The 26046-nt window shown below is 41.5% G+C and overlaps 1 protein-coding gene across 1 annotated transcript; it reads left to right on the top strand.

Annotated features, from left to right (window-relative positions):
- The first annotated feature begins 23 nt into the window (after positions 1 to 23).
- GPR37 (G protein-coupled receptor 37) lies at positions 24 to 25846 on the top strand. The gene is made up of 2 exons (XM_066262211.1): positions 24 to 2155; positions 24506 to 25846. Exons 1-2 carry the CDS (start codon positions 1127 to 1129, stop codon positions 25322 to 25324), a joined length of 1848 nt encoding a protein of 615 aa, XP_066118308.1. The 5' UTR covers positions 24 to 1126; the 3' UTR covers positions 25325 to 25846.
- The last annotated feature ends 200 nt before the right edge of the window (positions 25847 to 26046 follow it).

Here is a 26046-nt window from a genome sequence, read left to right as displayed (position 1 = left end):
ATGTCCCGCCCATCCCTGGCCTAGAGCAGCGCAGGCTCCGCGCCTCCGCCCTCGTTCCCTCTCGGGTCGGCTTCCAGCTCCGGGGAGTGGAAGCCGCTACGAAGGGCTTGAATGAAACGTGTGTGGGATTAGTGAGTCGTAAACCACCAGGGAATTCCGTCTCTGCACAAACCAGCATCTCTCCGCGGAGGCGGAGGAGGGGGAGGAGACAGGGAGTGGAGCGCTCGGTGTCGCCGGTGCGCGCAGCGGCTGGAGCCGCCGGGAGAGGCCAGGCCACCTCCCCCACCCCGGCCATGCACCGCCTCGCCCGCGGCGGTTCCAGGCACCACACTCCCCGCCTGGGCAGCGCCCGCTGTCGCAGCAACAAGCTCCTGTGGCCGCCGGCAGCGTCTACGGAGGAGCCGCGCCCGCCGTCCCCACCCCCACCGGTTCCCTTCCCGGCGGGGACGCGCCGCCCCCTGGTCAACTTTGAGCAGTAGGAGCAGCAACTTTGACAGTAGCTGCGGGTTTCGAATCCCGCTCCTTCTCCGCAGCAGTGGCCTCGCAGGTCGCTGGGGTTAGAGGGCAAGAGTTTCCTGCGCGCCTCTGCGCTGCGTCTGGCTGTTTTGCAACCTGTTCCCAGCGAGCGGGGGAACGGGCTTGCAGCTACTAGTCATCAGGAGGGGAACTTTCTCCTTAGCTCACCTCGGCCGCTACTGGATAAAGCAGTATCGAAAGGATGTAAATAAGCAGAGCAACCGTTACCAGGAAGGCAATCAGCCCGAGGCAGGGAGGAGCGTGGGGCTTCGTGCGGGCTTCTCCCAGTCGCAACATTAATCAACAGTCAGGTGTTGGTTGCAACTTTTCAAGGTCAGCCACCGGGAGCAGAGTCCCTATCCGAACCTTGGGGATACGCGGCGCTCGGGTTGGATTTGGCAGAGAAATGCACAGGACGCCCAAGGAGGAAGGATTGTAGAGCGGGGGTGTTGTAACCCCAAGACCCATCCCCCAACCTCCCCATAATCTCTCATCCCCTGCTGCCGGGGGTGGGGGTGTGTGACATGTGCCCAACTCTCAGCAGCAACTTAGGCAGCAGGTGTCGGTCCTAAGTAGGAGCCGCGGCTGCCGGGCGCTCCCTCACCGAGCCATGCGGGCCCCGGGCGCGCCTCTCGCCTGCATCTCGCGGCTGCTGCTTTCGCTCCTGCTCCTGATCCAGGTTTCTGCCTTACTTGCCCTCGGGTCCGCCCCTGCGCCTAGGAACACAACTTGTCTGGGAGAAAGCTGTTCACCTACATTGAACCAGCGTCGCAGCAGGGACGCTTGGGGACCGGGTAATCCTGCGGTTGACCTGCTCACCCGTGAGCCCAGGGAGGGGGAGCAGGAAGCAACGGCGCGCGCGGCGCCCCCGTGGGACCTCCAGGCGGCCCCCCGCGGTGACCCAGGTGCGGGCAAAGGGGCGGAGGCGGCGACAGCGGAGCCCTCGGGACCTCTACCCTGGCCACCTGGCGCCTGGAGGTGGAAAGGTGCCCGGCAAAAGGAGCCCCTTGGAACTTTGGGGAGAGGGAACTCCCCGGCTGTCCAACTCTTTCTTCAGACCTTAGAGGAAAAGGAGAAGGGTTCGAGAGGCGCTGTCATTTCCGGGCGCAGCCAGAAGCCGAGTGTGAGCACGGAACCGGGAGCCAGCGACCTTTATTACTGGCCAAGGAGAGCTGGGAAACAGCAGGGATCTCAGCACGACCCTCCACCCAAGGCGGACGATGGACCATCGGGGCACGAAGGGCGGATGATTGCACCTCCCGGCAGGGCGCTGGCCCAGAATGGGTCCTCGGGTGAATGGGTCCACGAACGCGGGGGTCCCCGCAGGGGAAACAGCACGAATCGGCGCTTGCGACTCAAGAACCCCTTCTACCCGCTGACCCAGGAGTCATACGGAGCCTATGCGGTCATGTGTTTATCGGTGGTGATCTTTGGAACCGGCATCATTGGGAACCTGGCGGTGATGTGCATCGTGTGCCATAATTACTACATGCGCAGCATCTCCAACTCCCTCTTGGCCAATCTGGCCTTTTGGGACTTTCTCATCATCTTCTTCTGCCTTCCACTCGTCATCTTTCACGAGCTGACGAAGAAGTGGCTGTTGGAGGACTTCTCCTGCAAGATTGTGCCCTACATCGAGGTAATGCCTTCCAGTGGGTCTCCAGCTACTGGCTTTACCCATTTTCGGGATTTATAGCATCGGAACTGTTGCTCCACGTACCTACCTGGCCACTGATCCCCTATGAACCCCTTCACTTTTTCTCTGGGGCCCTTCTTCATGTCTATTATCTATCTGTCTATCTATCTATCTATCTATCTATCTATCTATCTATTAATATCTATCTGATCATCTTTCTAACTATCTACTTACCTACCAGGAGGGGCAGCTTTGTTCACTCACCTTAGAACTTATCTGATCCCAAATTGTGCATTAATGATCTCATAATGTCTACAATTATTTAGATTTTAAATTTATCTCTCTAAATAGAGTGTCACATATGTTACTGATTTGGCAACTAGCAGAGATTCTAGAGTTAATGAATGGCCAGGCCACGGTTATCATTATCAGAACTCAGCAAGAAAAAAACCCCAAAACCTGTATCATTTGTCACTAGATTTCTAGGCTCCAATGTATTTTCCCCAAGAAGATTATTGCATTTTTTATAAAATATCAAAATAGGAGTAATATTTTACTTAACAAAGGAAATACGCCTTTCTTTGTTGGTTGGCCTCATGATATATTAATAACTTCCTAAATTAGTTTAAGTGCCTTTGGCTGTCTGCCATGCAAACCCATCTAAATTCTCATGTCAAGTCTTGTTTCTTTCTGTTTCCTTCTCAATTTCTTAACAATTTTATTTTTTTTTTATGAATGAGCTTAAACAAAAAACAATACTTTGGCCATCATGACACAGAATTTGTTTAACATTTTTAAAGTATAGTTTGTTGTTTGTGAAGGTACAAGGGACTGGCTATTTTAAGGGATTGACACTAAGACTGGACAATTTCTTAAGAATAGGGGCAAATAGTAGCTTCTGAACTTTGGAAAAGAAAATCTTTCTGAGCAAAATCTGACTGTTGCATCCTACAATTAGTGTCCTGCACCGTTATTATGGCCCTTGGAATTTGCTCTTTAAATGGTCTCCCTTTAAACACCAGCACTTGGAAAGCGCCCAAGTGCTTTGTTGCCAGTTGTGTTTTTAGCCAGCTGGCCCTTGATTTCCTCCATTCATACGGCCCGTTTCATTTATGGGAGCAGAAGAAGGGGAACTGTAAATATTCCAGAGCCCCTGATCCTGTTTGGCACCAGGGCCAGTGACACTATGTTCAACATTGTTCCAGGGCCTAAAGCTGGGGGATAAGTAAACAGAAAACAGTACCTACTTAGAAGGACCAAGGCAAGAGACAGTAAATAAGACCCTCTGTTATCCTGGCAGAGATCAGATGCCGCATCATTCCATGCTTGCTAAATCAGCTGTTGCTACTTTACTGGGATCCAGGATTTCTCTTGTTGCCAAGCTCCAAGTAGCCCTGAAATATCTAATGTATTTGGTAGTTCTATTTTGAATTGTAGAGGAGGTTGCTGTATTTATGTTGGAGAATATGTGTCTACCGATTGCCTTTTCAAGGTTAATTATAATTTAAAATGTTTTTGTTTGAATAATGCAGAAGAAATTGAAATATTTAAAGAACAGGCAAAAGTAAACTGTAGAGTGAACAGGAGCATTAGCCAATAAGATAGGAGTGTATGGGCCTGGCTTAAACGTATTGGACATGGAAAACCTTTATCATTAGAGGAAAAAACAATAACAAAGACCAAAAAGAGAAAGAAGAAAGAAACAAAGAAACAAACAAACAAACTTGGGAAAGAAAAATATTCACCAAAGTTCTTGAAAACACTTTAAAAGAAAAGAATCCATCCAAATTCGGGGGGGGGGGGGGGAGTGTTGATTAGTTTAATGAGACCTATGAGTTGTGAGTAATGGGTTTTAATTTTCATTCTAATTCTAAGAAGTTTTAAAAAGTGTATACCTTCATTTGTATTTTATCTTCCAATTTAATGTTCTGCTCCTTGAGAATATTCTTTTTACCTCATTATTATTATCATTGTTATTTTTTTTTCTCTGCACTGGTTTTTGTTTTTTTGGGTTTTTTTTTTGTTGTTGTTGTTTTGGTAAACCTACTTTTTTTTTAAGTTATTGATACCAGGCTTTATTATCCCTAGAAAAGCAAGGGTTTGGAAAAAAAGATTCTCATTCTTTTCTTAAAAATTAAACTATATCATAAATATTTTACTGTTAAAATAGTGAATTAAAATCTCAATCTTTAATCCAAAATGTAGAATGGGTTTCTATGTTCCTACCTAATTTTATTCTTTTGAAGTAATTTTATAATGTTTTATCATGCTTCTTGAAAATAATTTTGAACATTACTACCAGCTCCATTATTCCCGATTATGACAATAAGAAATACAGTCCAAATCTCAAAATAAAACATTTCTATCTCCAGGAGGCACTGTTATTTTTATAGATGTCATAGAGAGACATCTTTAGTTCCTGTTCCATGTTGGTTTTCCCCCAAAACAGATCCTAATGTGGAGATTTGCTTTCAGAAAGTTTATTGAAGTGTGCACTCAGGTTCAACACCCAGTGGGGAATGAAGGATGCAGGATTGGGTAGAGGCAAAGTTGACCCGTGATGTACATGGCACAGAGACCTCAGCTGAGACTTCAGAGGGCTCTAGGGTTGGGGTGGCCCTGTAAAGGTCCTGATTTGAAGCAAGAGGGCCTAGATTTTATGTTCCAGTCATTGGATGCTAGTTCCTAGAAAGGTAGACTAACCTTGAGCTGGGTAGATTTCTTTGATTAAGGGCGATTTCTAGAAAAGAATGCATTAAGAGCTATCAACCACCTAATGGTCACTGGAATTAACGCTTCATTCCCATTAGCGCTTCATTTTGTGGGGAGAGAATCTGGATGGGGAACCACAGCCTCCACTATAGTAGCTTTTGAATTATCATGTTAAATTAGAATCAGATGGCATTTTAATCCAACCCCTTGATTTTCAAGATGAAACATGAGGCTGAAAGAAGAGAAATGTCCACCCTAAGTATATATCCTTAGTGAGTGGCAACCAGACTCTAACTCAACACTTGGTATTGATGTGTACTTATTAGGCAGACATCTATGAAGCAAATGAGGTCATTGAGTATTTTCTTTTTATGTCTGCTCCTTGGCTTCTTTTTAAAAAAGATCTCTATATCCAATAGACAGGAATAAAATAATAAGCATCAATTGTTATAGGATGAAAAATATAGCTTCTTGTATTCTTAAGTTTCATCTTGTTTCTTGTTTCATAAATTAACAAGTTCCACAGTTGGTAGCTCATTAAGTTTTTGAAAATTGCAATAATCTGTGACAACTGCACTTTTTAAAGTGCCAAACATAATTATTTTAGTGATCAAATCAAGTTATATAGCTTATGTTTTATGTTCTTAAAATCACAAAGTGTTTTAGATTGGTGAGAAGCATTATAATTTTAAACAAATTAAAATCTGCCTCTTCCCAATTGTTTTTTTCTTGACCCCAAGAATTTAAAAATTATTTGAGATTTTACCTATTTTTATTATCTAGATTTAGCCTGTTCTTCATTTTCTTATGTTTATTTTATTTGTTGGCTTCCTTTTTTTTTTCAACACACACCCTCTTATTGATCTATAATGTATGATTTGCCATTTTCCTTGTAATATGTTTTGCTTTTTCCAATTTTTTATTTTTAATATTTCTTAGTTATTTAAAACTTTTACCCACAATTTTATTTCCTTTTTTTATTGAAATATAATTGACATGTAATATTATATTAGTCTTAGGTGTACAGCATAATGATTTGATCTCTGTATACATTGTGAAATAATTGCCACAATTGGTCTAGTTAATATCTTTCATAGAGTTCATTTTTTTTCTTGTGATGAGAATTTTTAAGACCTACTTTTTTAGCAGCTTTTAAATATTTGATACAGTATTACTTAAAACCATGCCGTACATTACAGTCATGACTCATTTATTTTAAAACTGGAAGTTTGAACCTTTTGACCCCCTTCAACCATATCTTTTACCTTACTCTACCTTCTGCCTTACTGCTGTCTTTGGCAACTATCAATTGATTCTATAAATTTTTCAGTTTGGCTCTTTTATCTTTGTATTTTTTTTAGATTCATATACAGTGTTACCTTGAGATACGAATTTAATTCGTCCTGAAACCAAGCTTGTAAGTCAGTCAACTCGTATATCAAACTGCCAATACTGGACACGTGCGCCAACGTGCCAACTAGCGGCAGCTTCCCAAATCATGACTCGTGTCTCGGAATTTCTCTCAGATCTCAAACAAAAATATGGACCGAGTCGCAGCTCGTATCTTAAAAAAATTCGTATGTTGGTCTGTTCGTATCTCAAGGTACCACTGTGTAAGTGTGATCATGCAGCCTTTGTATTTCTGTCTGACTTATTTCACTTACTATAATGCTCTTGAGACTCATCCATGTTGTTGTAAATAGCAAGATTTCACTCTTTCTTTGAAAAATATTCCATGTGTAAAGGTACCACCTCTTCTTCTTTTCCTTTTTTTTTCCCTTAAGTAAGAAGCAGGGAGGCAGAGAGATAGACTTCCAAATTCACCCCAACCAGGATCCACCCAGCAAGCTCACTAGGGGGTGATGCTCTTCCCATCTGGGACCGTTGCTCCATTGCTCAGCAACTGAGCTATTTTAATGCCTGAGGCAAGAACATGGAGCCATCCTCCATGCCTGGGGCCAACTTGCTCCAACCAAGCCATGGCTGAGAGGGGGAAAGAAAGAGAGAGAGAAAAGATAGGGGAGTTGGAGAAGCATATGGTCATTTCTGCTGTGTACCCTGACCAGGAATCAAACTTGGAACATCTGCACGCCAGTCCAATGCTCTACCGTTGAGCCAACCAACCAGGCCATACCATATCTTCTTAATTCATCATCTGACAATGGATACTTAGGTTGTTTTCACATCTTTTCTATTGTAATTAATGCTGCAATAAATATGAGAGTGCATACATATTTTCAAGTTAGTGCTTTTGTTTACTTTATATAATTTCCTTGAAGTAGAATTACTAGGTCATATAGTTGTTCTATTTTGAAATTCTTCAGGAACCTCCATACTGTTTTTCATGGTAACCACAATCTATTTTTATTTTTTAATTGAATTTATTGGGGTGATACTGGTTAACATAATTATACAGGTTTAGGTGCCCAATTCTATACAACACATCTCTGTACATTGTACTGTCTGTTTACTCCCCCAATAACTTTCCATCACCATTTATCCCCCCATACCCTCCTCAACCTCTCACCCCCACAATCACTGCACTATTGGTGTCTGTGAGTTTCTTCCTTTGTTTTTGTCCTTTTTTGCTCTATCCCACCACCTCCCTCACTCAGCAACCCCCTCACAGCTGTCTGCCTGTTCTTTATGTAAGAGTTTGTTTCTATTTTGCTTGTTCATTATTTTGCTCATTAGATTCCACACACACAATTCCTTTTTAATGATCTTTAAAAATTTTCTCTCTCATCTTCTCTTTTTACTTCTTTTTCTTTTCCACCACAGTTCTTTTTTTTTCCTGCAGCTTGAGTATTAACATACGGAGGTAGTGGAATTTAGGGGGAGAGTTAAGTTTGTATAGAAAAATAGGAGAAGTTTCTTTAGCAGAAATTACAGATGATCTTTGCAAGTTGCATTCAACTTTTCTGTTTATTTCAATTTTTTGACATAAAGCTTGAGGACAGCACCCAGTTTCCAGGATTTATCACTAGAAAGGGAATTTTATGTTTAATATTGCTTTGAGTACTGGGAACTGTTGCAGTTGATATTCCAGGATTATGATGCCTTTGTGGCCTAGTGATAAGTCCTATAGGCCCAGGGGCTGATGGAGTGGTAGGAGAGCGGGGAGAGAGGAAAGAAGGGAATTTGGGTGGATGGTAGACATCCTAATAGACACGTTATTTTAAACTGGTTTATGGGATGGTCATAAGACAAAAACTATACTCAAAGCAATAGTTGTATGTGGAGAGAGGGAGAGATTGAGAGAGAGAGAGAGACAGACAGACAGATGGAATGGAGGTCTGGGTGTGGATACAGCAGGAAAATGGCAGAGGAGTGTCCTATCACACCTTTTCCATAAGGATCTAACAAATGGTTAAAATGGTGGCAACTGAAACAGCTCTTCCCTCATTACTTGATGGATACCAAACTGAGTCAATGTATCATCTGGTCTAGATCCACTGCTAAATATTTATTTGTTTGGACCTTAATTGGAGGTTTTGAACTATATAAACTCCTTATTTTATTTTATTTTTATTTTTTTGTATATTTTTCTGAAGCTGGAAATGGGGAGAGACAGTCAGACTCCCGCATGCGCCCGACCAGGATCCACCCTGCACGCCCACCAGGGGCGAAGCTCTGCCCCTCCGGGGCGTCGCTCTGCCGCAACCAGAGCCACTCTAGCGCCTGGGGCAGAGGCCAAGGAGCCATCCCCAGCACCCGGGTCATCTTTGCTCCAATGGAGCCTTGGCTGTGGGAGGGGAAGAGAGAGACAGAGAGGAAGGAGATGGGGGGTGGTGGAGAAGCAAATGGGCACTTCTCCTATGTGCCCTGGCCGGGAATCGAACCCGGGTCCCCTGCACGCCAGGCCGACGCTCTACCGCTGAGCCAACCGGCCAGGGCCTAAACTCCTTATTTTAAAGAACTCATATCAAATAGTTCTAAGATATTTGCAACTCAAACTGCATTTTTTTAAAAAAAATTGAGATACAAGATTCTTGCATGAGGGTAGAAAATGAGTAAAGGGAATGCATTTCACCAGACCTCAGGGCTAGAGATGATTTGTGAAAAATCTAGAGTCTCTTGTGATGAAGAGAGCCAGATTCTCCAATGGCTTTAGAAATACTGGTTTTAAACCAAATGCAGCAAATTGCCCTTTCATTGCCTTAGACCTTAGTTAGCACTGACGGGTAAGAAAGGAAGGTAATGGAAGCTGAAGATGATAGAACCACGCAGGCATGCAGTTATGTGCAGGTCTCCCCAGAATCCCTACATTTGAGTAATAGCATATTTATCATGGCAGATGGTAAATTTGCTTGAGTGGCGGATTAGCCATTAGGTAGTCTAATGGATTTTTAAGTGGAAACATACAGTTTTATGAGCAATTTCAAAGTTACTAATATTCTCAGGGAAAATAAAGTCAGTGTGTGAGACTAGTGCTTAAAAAATAGCTCACAACTTCCCATTAATCCCTTTATAATTATTTTCTGCATTCCTATGCAAATGAGAATATTTAGCTGATAACTCCTGCAGAAAGGAAAGAAAAAGTTAGAGTATGGTCTTATTTATAACTCCATTCTTGAATAGTGTATGAAGTTTACTGAATTTGGGTTCCTTATGAGAAATAAAAATATATGATATTCATATGTGAAATTCAAATGATTTCTTTAACTATGGATTATAATAAGAACCCTATTCTTTTCTAAAGTTTGCCAATGAAGTATAAACAGGAACATGATTTTTCTTAATTCAATTCTAGAAATATTAGTTGTCCTTCAGCTTTTAAGGATTATCCATAAAACAGCAGCACCCACAAACTGATTTGAGAATTGTTTGACTAATTCATTTCCTTTTTTTGTGTGTGTGACAGAGACAGAGAGAGACAGAGAGAGGGACAGATAAGGACAGACAGACAGGAAGGGAGAGAGATGAGAAGTATCAATTCTTCAGTGCTGCTCCTTAGTTGTTCATTGATGGCTTTCTCATATGTGCCTTGATCAGGGGGCTACAGCAGACCGAGTGACCACTTGCTCAAGCCAGTGACCTTGGGCTCAATCTGGTGAGCCTTGCTCAAACCAGATGAGCCCACGCTCAAGCCTGCGACTTCAGGGTTTTGAACCTGGGTACTCCACGTCCCAGTTCAACGCTCTATCCACTGCGCCACTGCCTGGTCAGGCAACTAATTCATTTTTTATCATCTTTTTCCATATATATCATCATTCATTCACTTATTCACTATACATTCATTCATCAAATGATTATTGGGCTTTTGTATTTTTTCTATTATAGACACCATGTTAGGAGGATACAAGACTGGAATGGGGAGGGGGAAAACTGGAAAAATACCCAGAGATTAGTAACATAGATGAGTAACTTCTACTAACATTGTAGGAAAGTAAAATGTTTATATCATGACTACTATAATAAAGGTTTAAACAAGGTATTATGGAAGTTCAGAATTGGCCCTGGAATGGGTCAGCTCACAATTGTTATTGGTTATGAACAGAGATAGAAAAATTTAAGTGATATTGTGTTTCCTCTAATTCTTTTTGAATAGTACTTTCAGACAGTTAGTCTGCCTAAATGCTATACTCCCTAGATCTGTGATGTTCCATCTATGAACATCTTTTAATTCTTGAATTCTTGTTTTCTCCATCTTTCCTGGGAAGGGAGACCCAGAAGAATAATTAGCAAAATCATTCAGTACATAGGACAGTCCTAGAAGTGTTGTTTAGAAAACAGAATTATTCTAAATATTCTTAAATATTTAATTGTTATTTAGAATATAATGCCTGAGATAACCATCTCTGCTTTGTAATTATTAGTCCTTATTAATTATAAGGATATTAATTAAATAAAATTTAACATTTTTTCTTGGCCCTGGCCAGTTGGCTCAGTGGTAGAGTGTTGGCCTGGCATATGGGTTTGCAAATCAAGTCCTGGGTTTGATTCCCGGTCAGGGCACACAGGAGAAATGACTATCTGCTTCTCCACTCTTCTACCTCCCCTTTCTCTCTCTTTATCTCTCTCTTCTACTCCCATAGCCATGGCTCGAATGGTTCAAGCAAGTTGGCACTGGGTGCTGAGGATGGCTCCATGGCCATCCTCAGGTGCCAAGCAATGAACAGTGGTGGTGGTGGTGAGGGGGAACAGATGGGCAGAGCATTGCCTCCTAGTGGGTTTTCCTGGTGGATCCAAGTCAGGACGCATGCAGGAGTCTGTCTCTCTGCTTCCCTGCCTCTCAATAAAAAAAATAAAATAAAAATTCCTTGAATGAATATATATATATTAGATTGAGTCACTGCCTTCTGAAAATCTCAATAACATACCTAATATTTAATTTGACCTTAGAGAACCTAGGAAGAAAGGCTGACAAAAGAGGTACTTTAGACACTATTATTGAGTAGGGGGAAGGGAGATGTAAAGAATGTCTTTCCAAGAATTGGACTGCTCTCTTAAGAATACAGTGAGAATGAGGAATTATCCTGAATTCTGAGGGCTGCCAAGATATCTGGTTGTGTCAACAAAGCATCCTTTAACAGCAAGGAGGGATCAAATATGTTTGCAGAAGCAGAGGTCTGAGCTTATACATCTACCCAAGGCTGAGGAGGTGTGGGTCTACCTTGTCCTTTGCCCTTAACTGCCTGGACCTCGATAGATTGTTTTCACCTTTAATAGCTCTTCCTATATGCTACAACTAGATTCGGCAGCATCACACTGGACACACAAGGATTGGTGCCTGGGATGTGGACTGTGGGGAGATGGATGGATAGCTGCTATGCAGTGAAGCTTGTCTCTGGCACTGCACTTCCGCTCCTATCCCTAGGGTTCCGCCTGTCATTTTACTTCCTGAGAATGGACCTGCCAATGTCCCATAATTAACTCAACCTTGCTGCCAAGACTAGCTCTTAAGTATCCTAATTAGAATGGTATTCTTTGTGCCAGAAGAGATGATCTTATCTAAAATTTCAAGGTGGAGTGAGAAAGGGATGACAGAAACCTCAAATATGGGGTATTTCCATTTGAAAACTAGGTATAGATACTTTCCATAAAACACTGGACGTCACCACAGTGCCAAGCTTACTCTTTTTTTTTTCTTTTACAGGGACAGAGAGAGAGTCAGAGAGAGGAATAGACAGGGACAGACAGACAGGAATGGAGAGAGATGAGAAGCATCAATCATCAGTTTTTTGTTGCGAGACCTTAGTTGTTCATTGATTGCTTTCTCATATGTGCCTTGACAGCAGGCCTCCAGCAGACCAAGTAACCCCTTGCTCAAGCCAGTGACCTTGGGTCCAAGCTGGTGAGCTTTTGCTCAAACCAGATGAGCCCGCACTCAAGCTGGCGACCTCGGGGTCTCGAACCTGGGTCCTCTGCATCCCAGTCCGATGCTCTATCCACTGCGCCACCACCTGGTCAGGCAAGCTTACTCTTAACGTCGAATATTTTCAGTTGGTGAATTCATGATAGTTTTTAATGTTATTTGTCAGCACATTTGAGTGGTTCATAGCATTAATGAGGCCAAGGTCATTGATTCAATCCCTGCCTGAAGTGAGTCATTTTCATTACATCTGTGACTGTAGTTAGGGTCACCGTTTTTACTCCCTCCTCATCCTTCTCTACGTTCTGCTTTTCCTTCTACCTTCACTGCCTTCTTCTTGGATCAAGTCTCTCATGTATAAGAAAAAAGTCCTGTTAACTAATTCATAACAAGATGTGAGATTTAGAGATGTTTCTTTTTTGCAAGAGGGTTGAATGAAAAAGAGTACTGCTTCCTTAACAGGCTACCTAGGAAATTTATAGAGAACTTTTGTATTAAAATGTATTTTATCAATATCATTCAAACCATAATTACCCAACCAGAAATAGAGGAGGACAATTCTAATTGTTTCTTCAGTGTAGGTTCACCAGAATGCCAATCAGTGTCATTTGGCATGGGGAAGATATGTGAGCAGTTGTTACTCTTCTTTGGAAACTCATCAGAACCCCGAGTTAAAACAAAGAAATGCTAGGTAACTTGAAGATTGATTAGAAACATTATAGTACCCAGCATTGAAAACTGAACTGTGGGTGGGGGGAAATATTACATTTTTAAGTGAATTTCTAATTGTTGAGAATAACTATGGAATACATACTTCCCTAAAACCTGCTGATTCCAATAGATGACTTTTCCACCTTAGGACAAATGATGTTGATCTTGCTTCATTTTCATTTTTATACTAATGAGCATTGACATATTTATATTTAAATCATAATATCTTAGACAAGTTGTAGTAAAATGATTTTTTTTTTGTAGTAAAATACTACAAAAGAAATATACTGTCTTCAGAAATTGCACTTGGTAAGAAACCTCATGTCAAGGTGAGACTATAAAGCTAAAGAAAGATTTATAGAATCAAGATAAGTTTGGGATCATAAATTATCCTTTATTTTATTTCTATTGATTTTAGATAAAGAGGAAGAGAGAGAAAGAAACATCAGTTTGTTTTTCCACTTATTCATGCACTCATTGGTAGATTCTTGTCTATCCCTGACCAGGGACAGAACTGGCAATGCTGGCATATTAGGATGATGCTCTAACCAACTGAGCTAACTGTGTATTGGCATATTGGCTTTTAAATAGTCTCAAATGTTTTTAAAATAAGTAAGAGCATGTTACCAAGCTTAAGTAAGAGAGAGGAAAGAGGAGAATGAGGTAGTAATGACAGTTAATGCCTTCAAAATATTTTTTCCCTGTGATATTAGGAATCACCTATAGGTGAGATAAGCTAGACACAATTGAAATAAGTGGATATTTATGATATGTGGATATATCAGATTAAATCTCAGTGCAACTGATACAGGTAAGAAGCTTTCTTTGTGGAAGAATGACTGTGAAGAATGTTACTTCATTTCAAAGATGTATGCATGCTTGTGTGGGTGAGGCACATCTCTCCCACTCACTCTTAGTTTGGAAACACTAATGGAAGTGTGTCACTGCCATAGAATCACGATTTGCACACACTCTAAAATGAAGACCTTTTGATAAAGGCCATCTCATTCATGGCTCTCTGATAAACAGTGGCTCTGATAAATATGCCGTCCCCTCTTGTGTTCAAAGAAGTGTGGCTTCCTGGGGAAGTTGCCCTAAAGTGCTGGGAGGAATAGCATTGTGGAAAATGCAAGAGAAAGCCAAAGGCATACAAGCTCAAGCCATTTAGTTTTCAAAGGAAAACTCTACCCTGTGCTCGTCCTGCTTTTTTCCTGACTGATTGTTAGGACTGTAACCACAGACTCATAATAGATAATCATTCATGGCCAAATGAATGGGCTTTCTTAACAATAACACCCTTGTTGGGAGAGTTACTTGTAAACAAAGGGCAGCACAAAAATAGATACACTTAAACATCTTTTTGAGGTAAAATATGTTACATTAGAGGCCAGTTGTCATGACTGAGTAGAAGTTTCCCTGTTTTGCCACAAACCAGCACAGCTAGTAATTCCAGGTCCTAAGTGGGAATGGTGAAGAATTAAGAAAATAGGCTTAAAGATAAAGGATGGGCTGAAAGGGCTCTGTAATTACTGATGGCAAGAAGAGAGTGCACTCCATCGCTTCTTGTTTTATTTATAGGGCAAAGTGGGCCATTATCAAATCAATGAGCTCTCTGATCATATTTCCAAGGCAATCCAAGAATTTTACCAAGTGCAGAAAACCCTCACCATACATAACATCTTAACTTTACCCAAAACAAAGGATAGAAAAAACTTGCCTCCAGTCTTTCTGGAGGACATGGAGGATAGGATGAGCATAAACGATCCAGCACCACAGCTTAACAGCCTTTAGCAACTTCACAGAACAAGTGAGGTGGGGTGTTGGGCAGACTGTCAGGTTACTGCCAGTTCCCCACACCTCTGTCTCCCCAAAATTTAAACTGCAAAAACCCTATTGGCTTTTTGGTCCCCAACATATCCCCCTTTTCTATTTTTTTAACTTTTTAATTCATGTGCTGTGAATTATACTCATCTAATTTTCCATTTCCGATTTGGAGGCAGACTGGAAAAATATAAAGTAAACACAAAATTAAAATAGCCAATACTAACAGATACCAAAACAAGTATCTTAATACAATGAAGGGATTAAAGTCTTTTAGATTATCAAGCAAATTCTTAGCTAATACAGCAGGATCTAAAATAAAATCTTTGCAGTTTTGAATGTCCTTAACATGTTAATGTAATTTCACCAAGTCCATGTTGACACATTCACTGTTTCACATTATTTGTAAATGCAACCCAACCCCACTTCAGTTTGAGAACTGTCCCAAGAAGCAGGAGTCACACGGATTCAGGAAAAGTCCACAAGGTACTTGAACTGTTGTCACATTTCCACACTCTGCAGCTAGCATACAAATCCCAGTGACCACTGCTTCTAGCACATTAAGCTTTGTCTCAAGCTCAATGTCAACACTAGATTTCTGGCAATGATTCAGGTAGACTGAAAGGACCATCTGCAGTATGTATGGAGATGGAGCTTCTGTTCTCTTTAACCTGGAGAGATGAAACCAGGGGCCTTTCCCTGGAGCTTTGCAGCTGGGGGGTGGTGAGGAGGCAAAGAAGAGAGAGAGAGAGGCTCTGAATTTGGAGAGTAGGTCCCAGCCTAAAATAGGCATGGTGCATTGAGGCAGGAAGAGAAAAGAGTGTGTAATGTAAAGGATACACTATGCATTAAACAAGGCAGTGGATACATGGAAAATGGGGAGGAAAATAAGACCATCAACACCAACAACAGAGATCTTCGAGAGATTAGTGTTGGAATCCATGGGCATCCGAAAGACCAGAGTAAAAGGCTTTATTGAAAGGAAGAAAGGAATCCTGCCGGGCACTTCTCCTGGGGGAGAAGAGCACCAGTTACAGACTAGGGGCAAGTTATATAGTGTTTGGAGAGCCTGAGGGGATACTGAAGCAAAAGTCTTGGTATGTCCAGAATGCTCCTCCTTGGGGGCTTGGAGCATGTGGGTGTTGAATCAAAAGTCCTGGTGTGTCCGGAGCCCCTCCTTGGGGCAGCTTCTCAGCTTTTTGGAATTCCTCTGTCTCAGAGGCAATAGTCCAGTAAGGGTGAGGTCTGACAGATAAGCGGAACATCAAGAGGGCAGTTTGGAGTTCATGTATCTATCAATTAGCAGAATGCTAATATTCAGGCAAGGCAGAATAAGTGGCCCTTGTGTCTATAAGAAATGAGATCGGCTTACCTGCTTCTTGGATGGTTACCCTAGGCTTGTCCACAATGACATGAGATGGGGCCAATGGCCCTGGGCACCTTCAGCCTTCAGTGGCAAGTCCCAGCAGGCTGGGCAAGGTTAGGTCAGAGGTGGCTGGGTGGGCTAGGACTTGAAGAGACTGAACCCTCCCATGGAGGAGTGAAGGGGCAGCCTACCTTCCAGTGTCCCATTTTCCCACAGCAAGGACATCCCCTGGCAAGGGCTGAGAAACCAGGCAGGCTTTAACCCCAATGACCTTCCTTTCCACTCTTGAAGCAGGGCCCTGATGGAGTTTTATGAGGCCCCTTAGGGGTATTGGAGCCTTTAAGGGCATCTTTCAATAGCTGGTATTTTGCCTGATCTCTTTGTGCTCTGTCTACCTTTTCCTGGTCCTCTCAGTCATTATAGACCTTAAAAGCCATGCTCAGAAGATCTCATTGAGGGGTTTGAGGATCCTCCTTTGCCTATATAAACTTTTTCTGTATATCTGGAGCTGATTGGAAAAAGATAGGACAGCATTATCAGCTGGATCAAATGAAGGAGAGTAGGAATTTTCAGGAGAAAGAGATTTGGAGTGTGCTAAGAGGATTTGATTGATGGAACAGGTTTGACAGAGAAAGGATGAGAGCATAGTAAATAAGCCTTATACAATTGTTCTTGTGAAGTGAGTCTCTCATGGTGTCTCACCAGATATTTAGGAACCCATCAAGGAGCCTCAGCAGACCTAGGAAAAAATAAACACATATCCTTGGCCCCATAGGAGAACAGGATCTGGCCCTTGCCAGATTCCTGTGAGCAGGTCCCTCCATCGCACTTCAGGGAAGGCTTTCCTTGTAGGATTCCAGAGTCTCTCAGCTGCTGAATGGCCCTGTATATCAGCATTCAAAAAAATTTTAAAGTAAAAAGCACGATAAAGAAAATTTGCAGGAGTTCCAGGATATGACTCCCCCTTTTTTACTTTTTATAATTGATCTTTAAGCATTTGCTGGGCACACTTTATGATGCCTTGACCCTGAGGATTGTAAGGAAATACCTGTCCTCAGGTTAATTCCAAAAGTCTGACAAAATATAGTAAATGTTTTTCTAAGTAACACTCCAATATTTTTCAAAGCATTTCTACCCCATTAATTATCAGGCAATTTAAAGAGCACATAGGCTGAAAAAATGTAGAATGACTTTTGTTATCTTCCCATTCTTTTAAAAAAAGTTACACCTTTGTTATGGAAAATCCACCCTGCCCCAAGCCTTGCAGCTTGCAGCTCAGTGACTGCTTTTTGAATGAGTAACCAATGTTGCTTAGTAACAACAGATACATTAGCTCAACCAAATTAGTAAGTCTTTAGGATTCACATTCCATTCTATTTAAATTTAAATGAGCATGCCTTACAAGTTCCAATTAAAAAAAATGTAGGGATGAAACCACTTTATTTTTTCAATATTAGAGCTGGTGTTTCCAATTTTTGCATGCAAGAACTTAATTCAGGCCTTAAAAACAGACACATTTTAGACAACATTAAACAAAGACTAAACACAAGAATCAGACGAACTAGACAAACCAGAGAGAAACCCGAGATTTCAGAGCACAACCAGATTAGAAAGATGCCTGCCTGATTTTAGGCAGGGCATTTTTTGACAGAGGGACTAAAGAAGGATGAGACTAATCAAAACTTTTTCAAGAAAAACCTCAGGCGGCCACATGAAAATTTTGTATAGTCAGATCCAATAGGTATCCCCCGTTTTAATTTCCAGGCAAAGAATAAGAAAGAACAAAATGATAGTTTAGAGGATTGTAGCTAAAACATTAAAGAAAATTAGACAATAACAGGAAAAGCTCTAACTTTCCTAACATCTGAGTCTTTTACATTGTGTCCGTAAAGTCATGGTGCACTTTTGACTGGTCACAGGAAAGCAACAATAGATGATAGAAATGTGAAATCTGCACCAAATAAAAGGAAAACTCTCCCAGTTTCATACCTATTCAATGCAGTTTGATGTGGGCTCATGCACAGATTTTTTTAGGACTCCTTAGGTAAGTATCCCATATAGCCTCTACAGACTCGTCACTGACTGATGGCCTACCAGAACAGGGTTTCTCCACCAAACTGCCGGTTTCCTTCAACTGCTTATCCCACTGAGTAATGTTATTCCTATGTGGTGGCACTTCGTTATAAACGCGCCGATATTCACGTTGCACTTTGGTCACGGATTTGAATTTAGTGAGCCACAGAACACACTGAACTTTCCTCTGTACCGTCCACATCTCGACTGGCATGGCTGTGGGCTGCTCCACTGTATATATGGTGTTACATCATTATCTGCACATGCGCACATGCTGCCACATCATCCTACAGAAACTGGGAGGGTTTTCCTTTTATTTGGTGCAGATTTCACATTTCTATCATCTTTTGTTGCTTTCCTGTGACCGGTCAAAAGTGCATGATGACTTTATAGATACACTGTATTTATTCTCATATTTCAATAGCTGCTGTAACTGGCAGTTCAGATTGATTATGCTGAGATTTCTCTACCTCAGTTTTAGCTGAGCGGCAAACTTAGTTGACGGAGGCGGGAAAGGCTCCTCTGTCCATTTCTCTGAATCACCTGCCCTTCGGCAGTATACTTAGATTTACAATCATTTGCCCAATGTTTACCTCTCCTACAGTGTGGGCAGAGGTCTGGAACTTTAGGAGATGGCTGCTCTTGAAGGAGAGGCTGAGACTAACATCCAGTGGGAGCAGGGCAGTTTCTAGCAAAATGTTCTAAACCCCCACATTTGAAACAAGATCCATGGGCAGAAGTACTTCCTTGACCTTCCTTTATTGTCTGGAGGCCTCCCCTGAAACACTGAGGCAATAGCCAGACCTTGCATATATGAAAGCCCAATATCAGCACATGTTCTGATGTAATAATCCCCTATATCTCGAGCCTGATCTAAAGCTTGTTGGAGCAGGAATCTGCAAAGGTCTGAGACAAAGACCCTGGGAGCAACCCGATAACCATAGAAAGAGCAGAGGGTAGCCAAGGCTCAAAGGTTAAAATGGCCATAGCCGCGACATCCTCAATATCTCCCGAGTCATCCTCAGACTCCAAGGTCTTCTCATATTTACATCCCTTTGTTTCTAGCTCATTCTGATCAAACAACAGCTTCTCCTCAAAAATATTTGTACAGAAAGGTCCTTCACTTTTGACCCTGTCTCATACTTTATTATTCCTGATTATACTCTCTGCCAAAACTCTGCTCCAAAATTTTACTTACTGTGCACACCTGGGGAGTTCTGTCACCTGCCTTCAATTTAGTTTTCCCTTTCTCAGGTGCCACTTGTTGAGAACCAGCACAGCTAGTAATTCCAGGTCCGAAGTGGGAATGCACAAAATTAAGAAAATAGGCTTAAAGATAAAGGATGGGGTCGGAAGGGCTCTGCAGTTGCTGATAGCAAGAAGAGAGCACACTCCAAGACCACTTCTTGCTTTATTTATAGGGCAAAGTGGGCCATTAGCAAATCAATGAGATCGCTAATCGTATTTCCAAGGCAATCCAAGAATTTTACTAAGTGCAGAAAACCCCCACCATACATAACATCTTAACTTTACACAAAACAAAAGATAGAAGAAACTTGCCTCCAGTCTTTCTGGGGGACATGGGGGGTAGGATGAGCATAAACAATCCAGCACCACAGCTTAACAGCCTTTAGCAATTTCACAGAACAAGTGAGGTGGGGTGTTGTCAGGTTACTGCCAGTTCCCTACACCTCTGTCCCCCCCAAATTTAAACTGCAAAAACCCTGTTGGCTTTTTGGTCTCCAACACTATTTTATAAAAATCAGTGTATTCCAGTTGCTTCGCTGTACTTAAAGCCTATAGATTCAAGTTTATACAAAAGAAATTTTGCTTGGAACTACATTGGTCTTTTCTTTCCCCCATTAGGGTTGTCACTGATGTCTACTGAGAAGGTTTAGTAAAAGACACTCTTTGCTTGGTTAAGAGTCAGACGTTATGTGACATGTGGTCTGTTTCACATTTTCCTTTCATTCACAATGATTTCTTAACCTCTGCAGCAAGCGTCTGAGAAACGGAGTAATAGCTGACACAGGGTCCTCATAGGTGGTTTTTTCCATAAAATACCCCTATGCTCGTTCTTCATCTCATTTTGAATGAACAGGGGCTTAATGTAGTGCAGTGAGTATGGCAGCCCAGGTTTTCCCATGACATGACAGTTGTCTTGCGTTAGAAATGTCACAGGCGGGGAGGACGTTTGGCTCAGGAGCTTCTGTTTTTCCACCCAAGTGCTCAGGTCTGGACTGTCCCTGCACCTGTGGTGCTGGAAGCAGTGGTATAGGTGGCTGCAGCTGCCCCAAGCCTCCCCCTCTCCGATGCTGATGGGACAAGTTGAAGGAGCTTTACTCTTGTGACTCGAGTACAGAGAAGAGCAGACTGCTGTTGGAAAGAAACATTTTAGACCTGTTTATGTTGATTCTCTTGCTTCTGTATTTTGATGCCAATCCCCTCAAAATGCTCCCGATCTTATTTTCCCCAATAGTTAAAACTGTCTACTTATTGCTTTCCTCTGATGTTGTCTCAAAATTAATAGTCTTGTCTAGTTAAAGTGTTTACCGTACTGCTGCTGTAGATGTTAATTATTCCTCCCATTGCAGTTTAATTAATAAGAGGTTGCATCTTATTCATTTCATCTCTCAGGATGTTGCTTCAAAGAATGAACCATCTAGCTAATGCTTCTCAGCGTTACCCCCAAGAGCATATTTCATAGTGATATTGAATTTTAGCAATAAGATATGGTCATTAAATGCAGAATTTCTGGCATTCACGATGCAGTTTTATAATTGCATATAATTGCACCATTCATCTTGGTAGAATTTCTAATGAGCTGTATATAAACAAGTATATTTAAAAATTGTGATAGAAATCTTTTCATGTTACCCCAACATTTAGCAATTTTAATTACATGGGTATGTTTCATATCTGAGTAAGCAGAAATTAGCCCATCATCCATCAGCCAGATGATTTCTATCAATTAATTCCTGAGGTATGCTTACAGCTTTCTGTAAATGATGTTTAAAGCTTTACAGATGTTCAATGCTTTCTGTAAATGATCTGGGAAAGTACTGAGCAGGGACTTAGTACTTTTTGGTCCTCTCACATCATGAAATTGAGTGTGTAAATGAATTTCCAAAAAAAAAAAAGAAAATCTGAAGTAATAACACTGCAGGCAGTGATAGCAGGAGGGAGCAGGTATCTGGGACTGATGGTTGGGATGTGGTTGCTGTAGCAACTGCGTTGTGAGCGCTGTCTACTCACAAGGCAGCATTTTCCTTAGACACTCCATTAACAACTCTCTCTAGCTCTTGTGACCTTCCCGAACAGTTTACCCTCTTTCAGCTGGAGCTGATGGCAGAGAATACTATCAGAGAGAAGTGCAATTTGAAAACAGGAAGCTGGATATAGGAGCTCCCTGAAATTAGCCTATGAACTTTGGGAAGATTCCCTCAACCCATGAGCCATCAAGAGGATGACAGATCAGCTATGTCTGAGGTTCTGACTCAGGACCAAAGCTTTTGGGAATATGGCTGGAGGACTGAGCATTTTAAAAATACAGTAGAGAAGAGTTGTTGAACAAAAAATTGGAGTACATGAAAATCTTGCTTAAAAATGTGTCCCGGTTTTTGTTATGTGAGATGAAGTATACAGACACTGAGAAACCCTGTTTTGCTTTTTGAAGCAGTGAACAATTAAGAGTGAACGTGTAGCACAGCTTTTGATATCTGAGGAGTGGCACTCTAACACATTCTCTTAATCCACGTCCACCCACATTCATTTGCTGTTACTGCTCAAGAAATGCTTTGCAACTGACTTGTGGTTAGGTATGCAAGTGCTAGCTAGCTCTTGTGATAATTGTGATAATTGGTCCAGATTTTAAATCTCTAGATTTAAAATTAGGGAGGTTAATTAAGGATAAAGAGCTATCCCTGGTGTGTTCTTTGTAAGTAATGATAGAAAAATACCAAGAAAATAGATCATTGGGCCCTGGCCAGTTGGCTTAGTGGTAGATCGTCATCCTGGCATGTGGATATCCTAGGTTCGATTCCGGTCAGGGCACGCAGAAGAAGTGACCATCTGCTTTTCCATTCCTCTCCTTCTCCCTCTCTCTCTTCCCCTTCCTCAACCATGGCTTGACTGGATTAAGCACATTAGCTGAGGTGTGAGGATGGCTCCATGGAGCCTCCACCTCAGGCGCTAAATGGCCCTAGATGGACAAAGCATCGGCTTCAGAAGGCGGTTGCCAGGTGTATCCCAGTTGGGGCACTTGCGGGAGTCTGTGTCTCTGTATATCCTCTTCTCTCACTTGGAAAAGAAGGAAAAAAAATAGATAAATGGCACCACTGAGGGATTGCTTCTCCTTAGGGTTGCTAGTATTTTTCATATCATCAAGCTGTCCTTTCAATTCAACGTGTGGCAATTACTGACATTAAAAATATATAATCTGACCTTAAGATAGTTGCACAGTGTGGACCACAATTTTAAGAATTATTTTGAGTTTTCAGTATAGGTGCAAAATAAATTTCTGTCAGGGTCAACAACTTATTCATTTAAAGGTTAATTCTCAAAACTTGCAAGTAAAGATGACTTTTTTTATATAGAAGTCATTCAATCAATATTTCTTATATTGGTGTTTATGGAAAAATTTCTGAAGAATTTGTTAAATAAGACTCAATTTTATAAACTCAACCAGAACCTCTTGTTCTGCACTGACCTAGACCTTCATTAGTCGTATTTTTTCTTCATTTTTGCTTTTCCTACAGGTAACCCCCTCATTGTGTCTCCTTTTCAGACTGTCTCCACTAATAGGAGAATATCAGGGCATGGATATGATGTCCTTTTTTTTCATTTTGGAAGTAGCAAACACTGACTAATATGTAGTGTGTAAGAAGAGGAAAGACTGTTTGATCTTGGAACTCTTAGCAACCACAGGGCTTGCTGGACACTGGTGCTGCAGGAAAAGCCCATGACCTCTTTCCTGCCCAGTGTTCTGTATGAGGTAGGAAGCCAGGCTACCTCTCCAAGCAAGGACTTCCACCATCTGGTCATCACCAATGCTGGGGTTATCTGGAAGTCATGGGTGGTTTCTCTCTATCTGGAACAAGAAACAACCCTCCGAAGAGAGGCAAGCAAACCCCATGCTTTATCAGTTTTCTGCTGACAAAGCAGCTACATAGGCAGATACAGAAAGTGTTTGACAGAGTACTGAATTATTCTTTGACTCTGTGTCTGTCAGTATTTGATTTATGAGTTCTCATACTGACAATATACTCCTGCAGATCTCTTTTCTTAATTTGGGTGACACTGGGCAGCTATCAAAAGCCTGAGAAAGAATTCCAAAAGATATGTGACAGTCAAGAATTCTGGGAGAAATTTAGAACTTTACAAGATGAAAATGCTTTTGATACTAAGAAGGTAGAGATAACCATTTATAAGGAGCTGTTAGCTTTCACCAAAATGCAGCCCAACAGAAGAGCACTTAGAGAAGACAGACAGCATTTCTCTAAACTTCACTGAAGTGACAAAATGAAAAAATAAGGACCTAAACTGAACTTTCATATAACAGTTACCACCATGAGACCTTGCCTGGAGCTGAGACTGGGTTGAAGCCATTATCTGGTGCATTTGAGTAGGCTAATTTGTTTTTCTTAAAAAAAAAAACAACCCAAAAAACAAAACCGCCTTGAGTCTGAATATTGTTGTGAAAATAAACTTATTCACTCTCTCAATAAAATTAAAAAAAAAAAAGAAAGAAAAGAAATGAATCCACAAGGCAAGTTGCCATCATTCTGGGGAGAGTGACAGCTTGAATGTAGTACATAAACAACTCATGTTTTGAGTGCTAAAATTGTTATAACAAATGGTTTTCCTCTTGTCAACATGATCCCCTTTTGAGTCCTAGAAAATTAAACATTTACATTATATAAATACATATATTTTTTCCTTGTCTCTTTGCCAAGGAATGACCTATGGCTGTCCTTGAACATTTCCACTAGCAGAGGGAAAAGTGAGTGCATGTCCCCAGGGGTACCGCCCAAAGCATCTCATTCACGTGGGGAATTTTCTTTGAGTCCGTTTTCTCTTCACACACATATTTTACTTTCTCTTTATTGTCCTTATTTAAACATATAAATAAGGACCACATTTATTAAACATTAAATCACTTCCATTTCCCCCAAAATAACTGAGTAAATTTGATGCTCCCAAGATGGTCCCTCTCATCCTTAACAATGATTCAACTAAACTCACCGGCCTGGTTACCATGCCTTATTATTCCAGGGAATTGTTCTCTGGTTTTTGTTTTCATTTTAATCTTTTGCCAATCTGTATTTACCGCCTAGTGTCTTGATCTTTTCCACAGGTTGCTTCTCTTGGAGTCACGACCTTCACCTTATGTGCTCTGTGTATAGACCGCTTCCGGGCTGCCACCAATGTACAAATGTACTATGAAATGATCGAGAACTGTTCTTCCACCACCGCCAAACTGGCTGTCATCTGGGTCGGCGCGCTCCTCTTAGCGCTTCCCGAAGTTGTGCTTCGCCAGCTGAGCAAGGAGGAGCTGGGCTTGAGTGGCCGGGCCCCTGCGGAGCGCTGCGTTATCAAGATCTCGCCTGACTTGCCGGACACCATCTACGTGTTAGCCCTTACCTACGACAGCGCGAGACTCTGGTGGTATTTTGGCTGTTACTTCTGCCTGCCCACGCTTTTCACCATCACCTGCTCCTTAGTGACTGCGAGGAAAATCCGCAAGGCAGAGAAAGCCTGCACCCGAGGCAATAAGCGACAGATTCAGCTGGAAAGCCAGATGAACTGCACTGTGGTGGCTTTGACCATTTTATATGGATTTTGCATCATTCCTGAAAACATCTGCAACATTGTGACCGCCTACATGGCGACGGGGGTTTCCCAGCAGACGATGGACCTTCTCAACATCATCAGCCAGTTCCTGCTGTTCTTTAAGTCCTGTGTCACCCCGGTCCTCCTTTTCTGTCTGTGCAAACCCTTTAGCCGGGCCTTTATGGAGTGTTGCTGCTGTTGCTGTGATGAGTGCATTCAGAAGTCTTCCACGGTGACCAGCGATGACAATGACAACGAGTACACCACGGAGCTGGAACTCTCGCCTTTCAGCACCATACGCCGCGAAATGTCCACCTTTGCTTCAGTGGGAACTCATTGCTGAGGGGCATTGGGTTTGGTTAGATTCTGTTTGTTTGATTTTCATACCCTGTGAAAGTTTTTACTCCATATTTTTCCTTACTGCGAAATAAATTCAGAGAGAGAGAGAGAGAGAGAGAGAGAGAGAGAGATTAACTATGGTAGAACTGATTTTGCAAATTAATATTTGTGCTTTGAAAAAATGTTTATATTTAGTCATTTAAGAAGTATGAGGAGACCAATAGTTTTAGATCATTTTCTCTGGTATGGTGCTAATATTTTATTTGAAGAGAAGTTATTGCACCTTAATTAATCACTAATTTTTCTTTCTTTTCCAAATATAACCACTGTATATTGATTAAGACCATGTGATTTTGTAGGTTATTTTATGTTTGAGTTATGATTGAAAGTATATTGTATATAGTATGAAATGATTTATAGTTAAGAAAGTCACAAAGTAAATAAATTACACTTTATTCTTTAATGTCACTGTCAATCTGCTTTTAACCAATTTTCAATAAATCTTTTAATTGCCTTAAATACACAATTACTGGTTCTATGCACAATTTGAAATTGGCCTTATTATTTTATACTTCTCCTTTAAGGCAGGGAATTGCTGCGTTACAAAGTTTTCTGAATAGTACTACCATATTTTTCACTCCATAAGATGCACCTGACCATAGGACACACCGAGGGTTTTAAGGAGGAAAATAAGAAAAAAAAAATCTGAATCAAATGGCGTGTTAA

Source organism: Saccopteryx bilineata, chromosome 2 (genome assembly GCF_036850765.1).
Source record: "Saccopteryx bilineata isolate mSacBil1 chromosome 2, mSacBil1_pri_phased_curated, whole genome shotgun sequence".
Classification (NCBI taxonomy): domain Eukaryota; kingdom Metazoa; phylum Chordata; class Mammalia; order Chiroptera; family Emballonuridae; genus Saccopteryx; species Saccopteryx bilineata.
The sequence above is the reverse complement of the archived record's forward strand: the minus strand, read 5'-3'. Positions and strand labels throughout refer to the sequence as shown.

What these genes read in the sequence shown, in the direction of transcription:
- GPR37 (XM_066262211.1), top strand. Translation starts at nt 1,127, where the DNA reads ATGCGGGCCCCGGGCGCGCCTCTCGCCTGCATCTCGCGGCTGCTGCTT. An exon ending in AGATTGTGCCCTACATCGAG is followed by an intron (nt 2,156 to 24,505) that starts GTAATGCCTTCC and finishes TCTTTTCCACAG; the next exon opens with GTTGCTTCTCTTGGAGTCAC.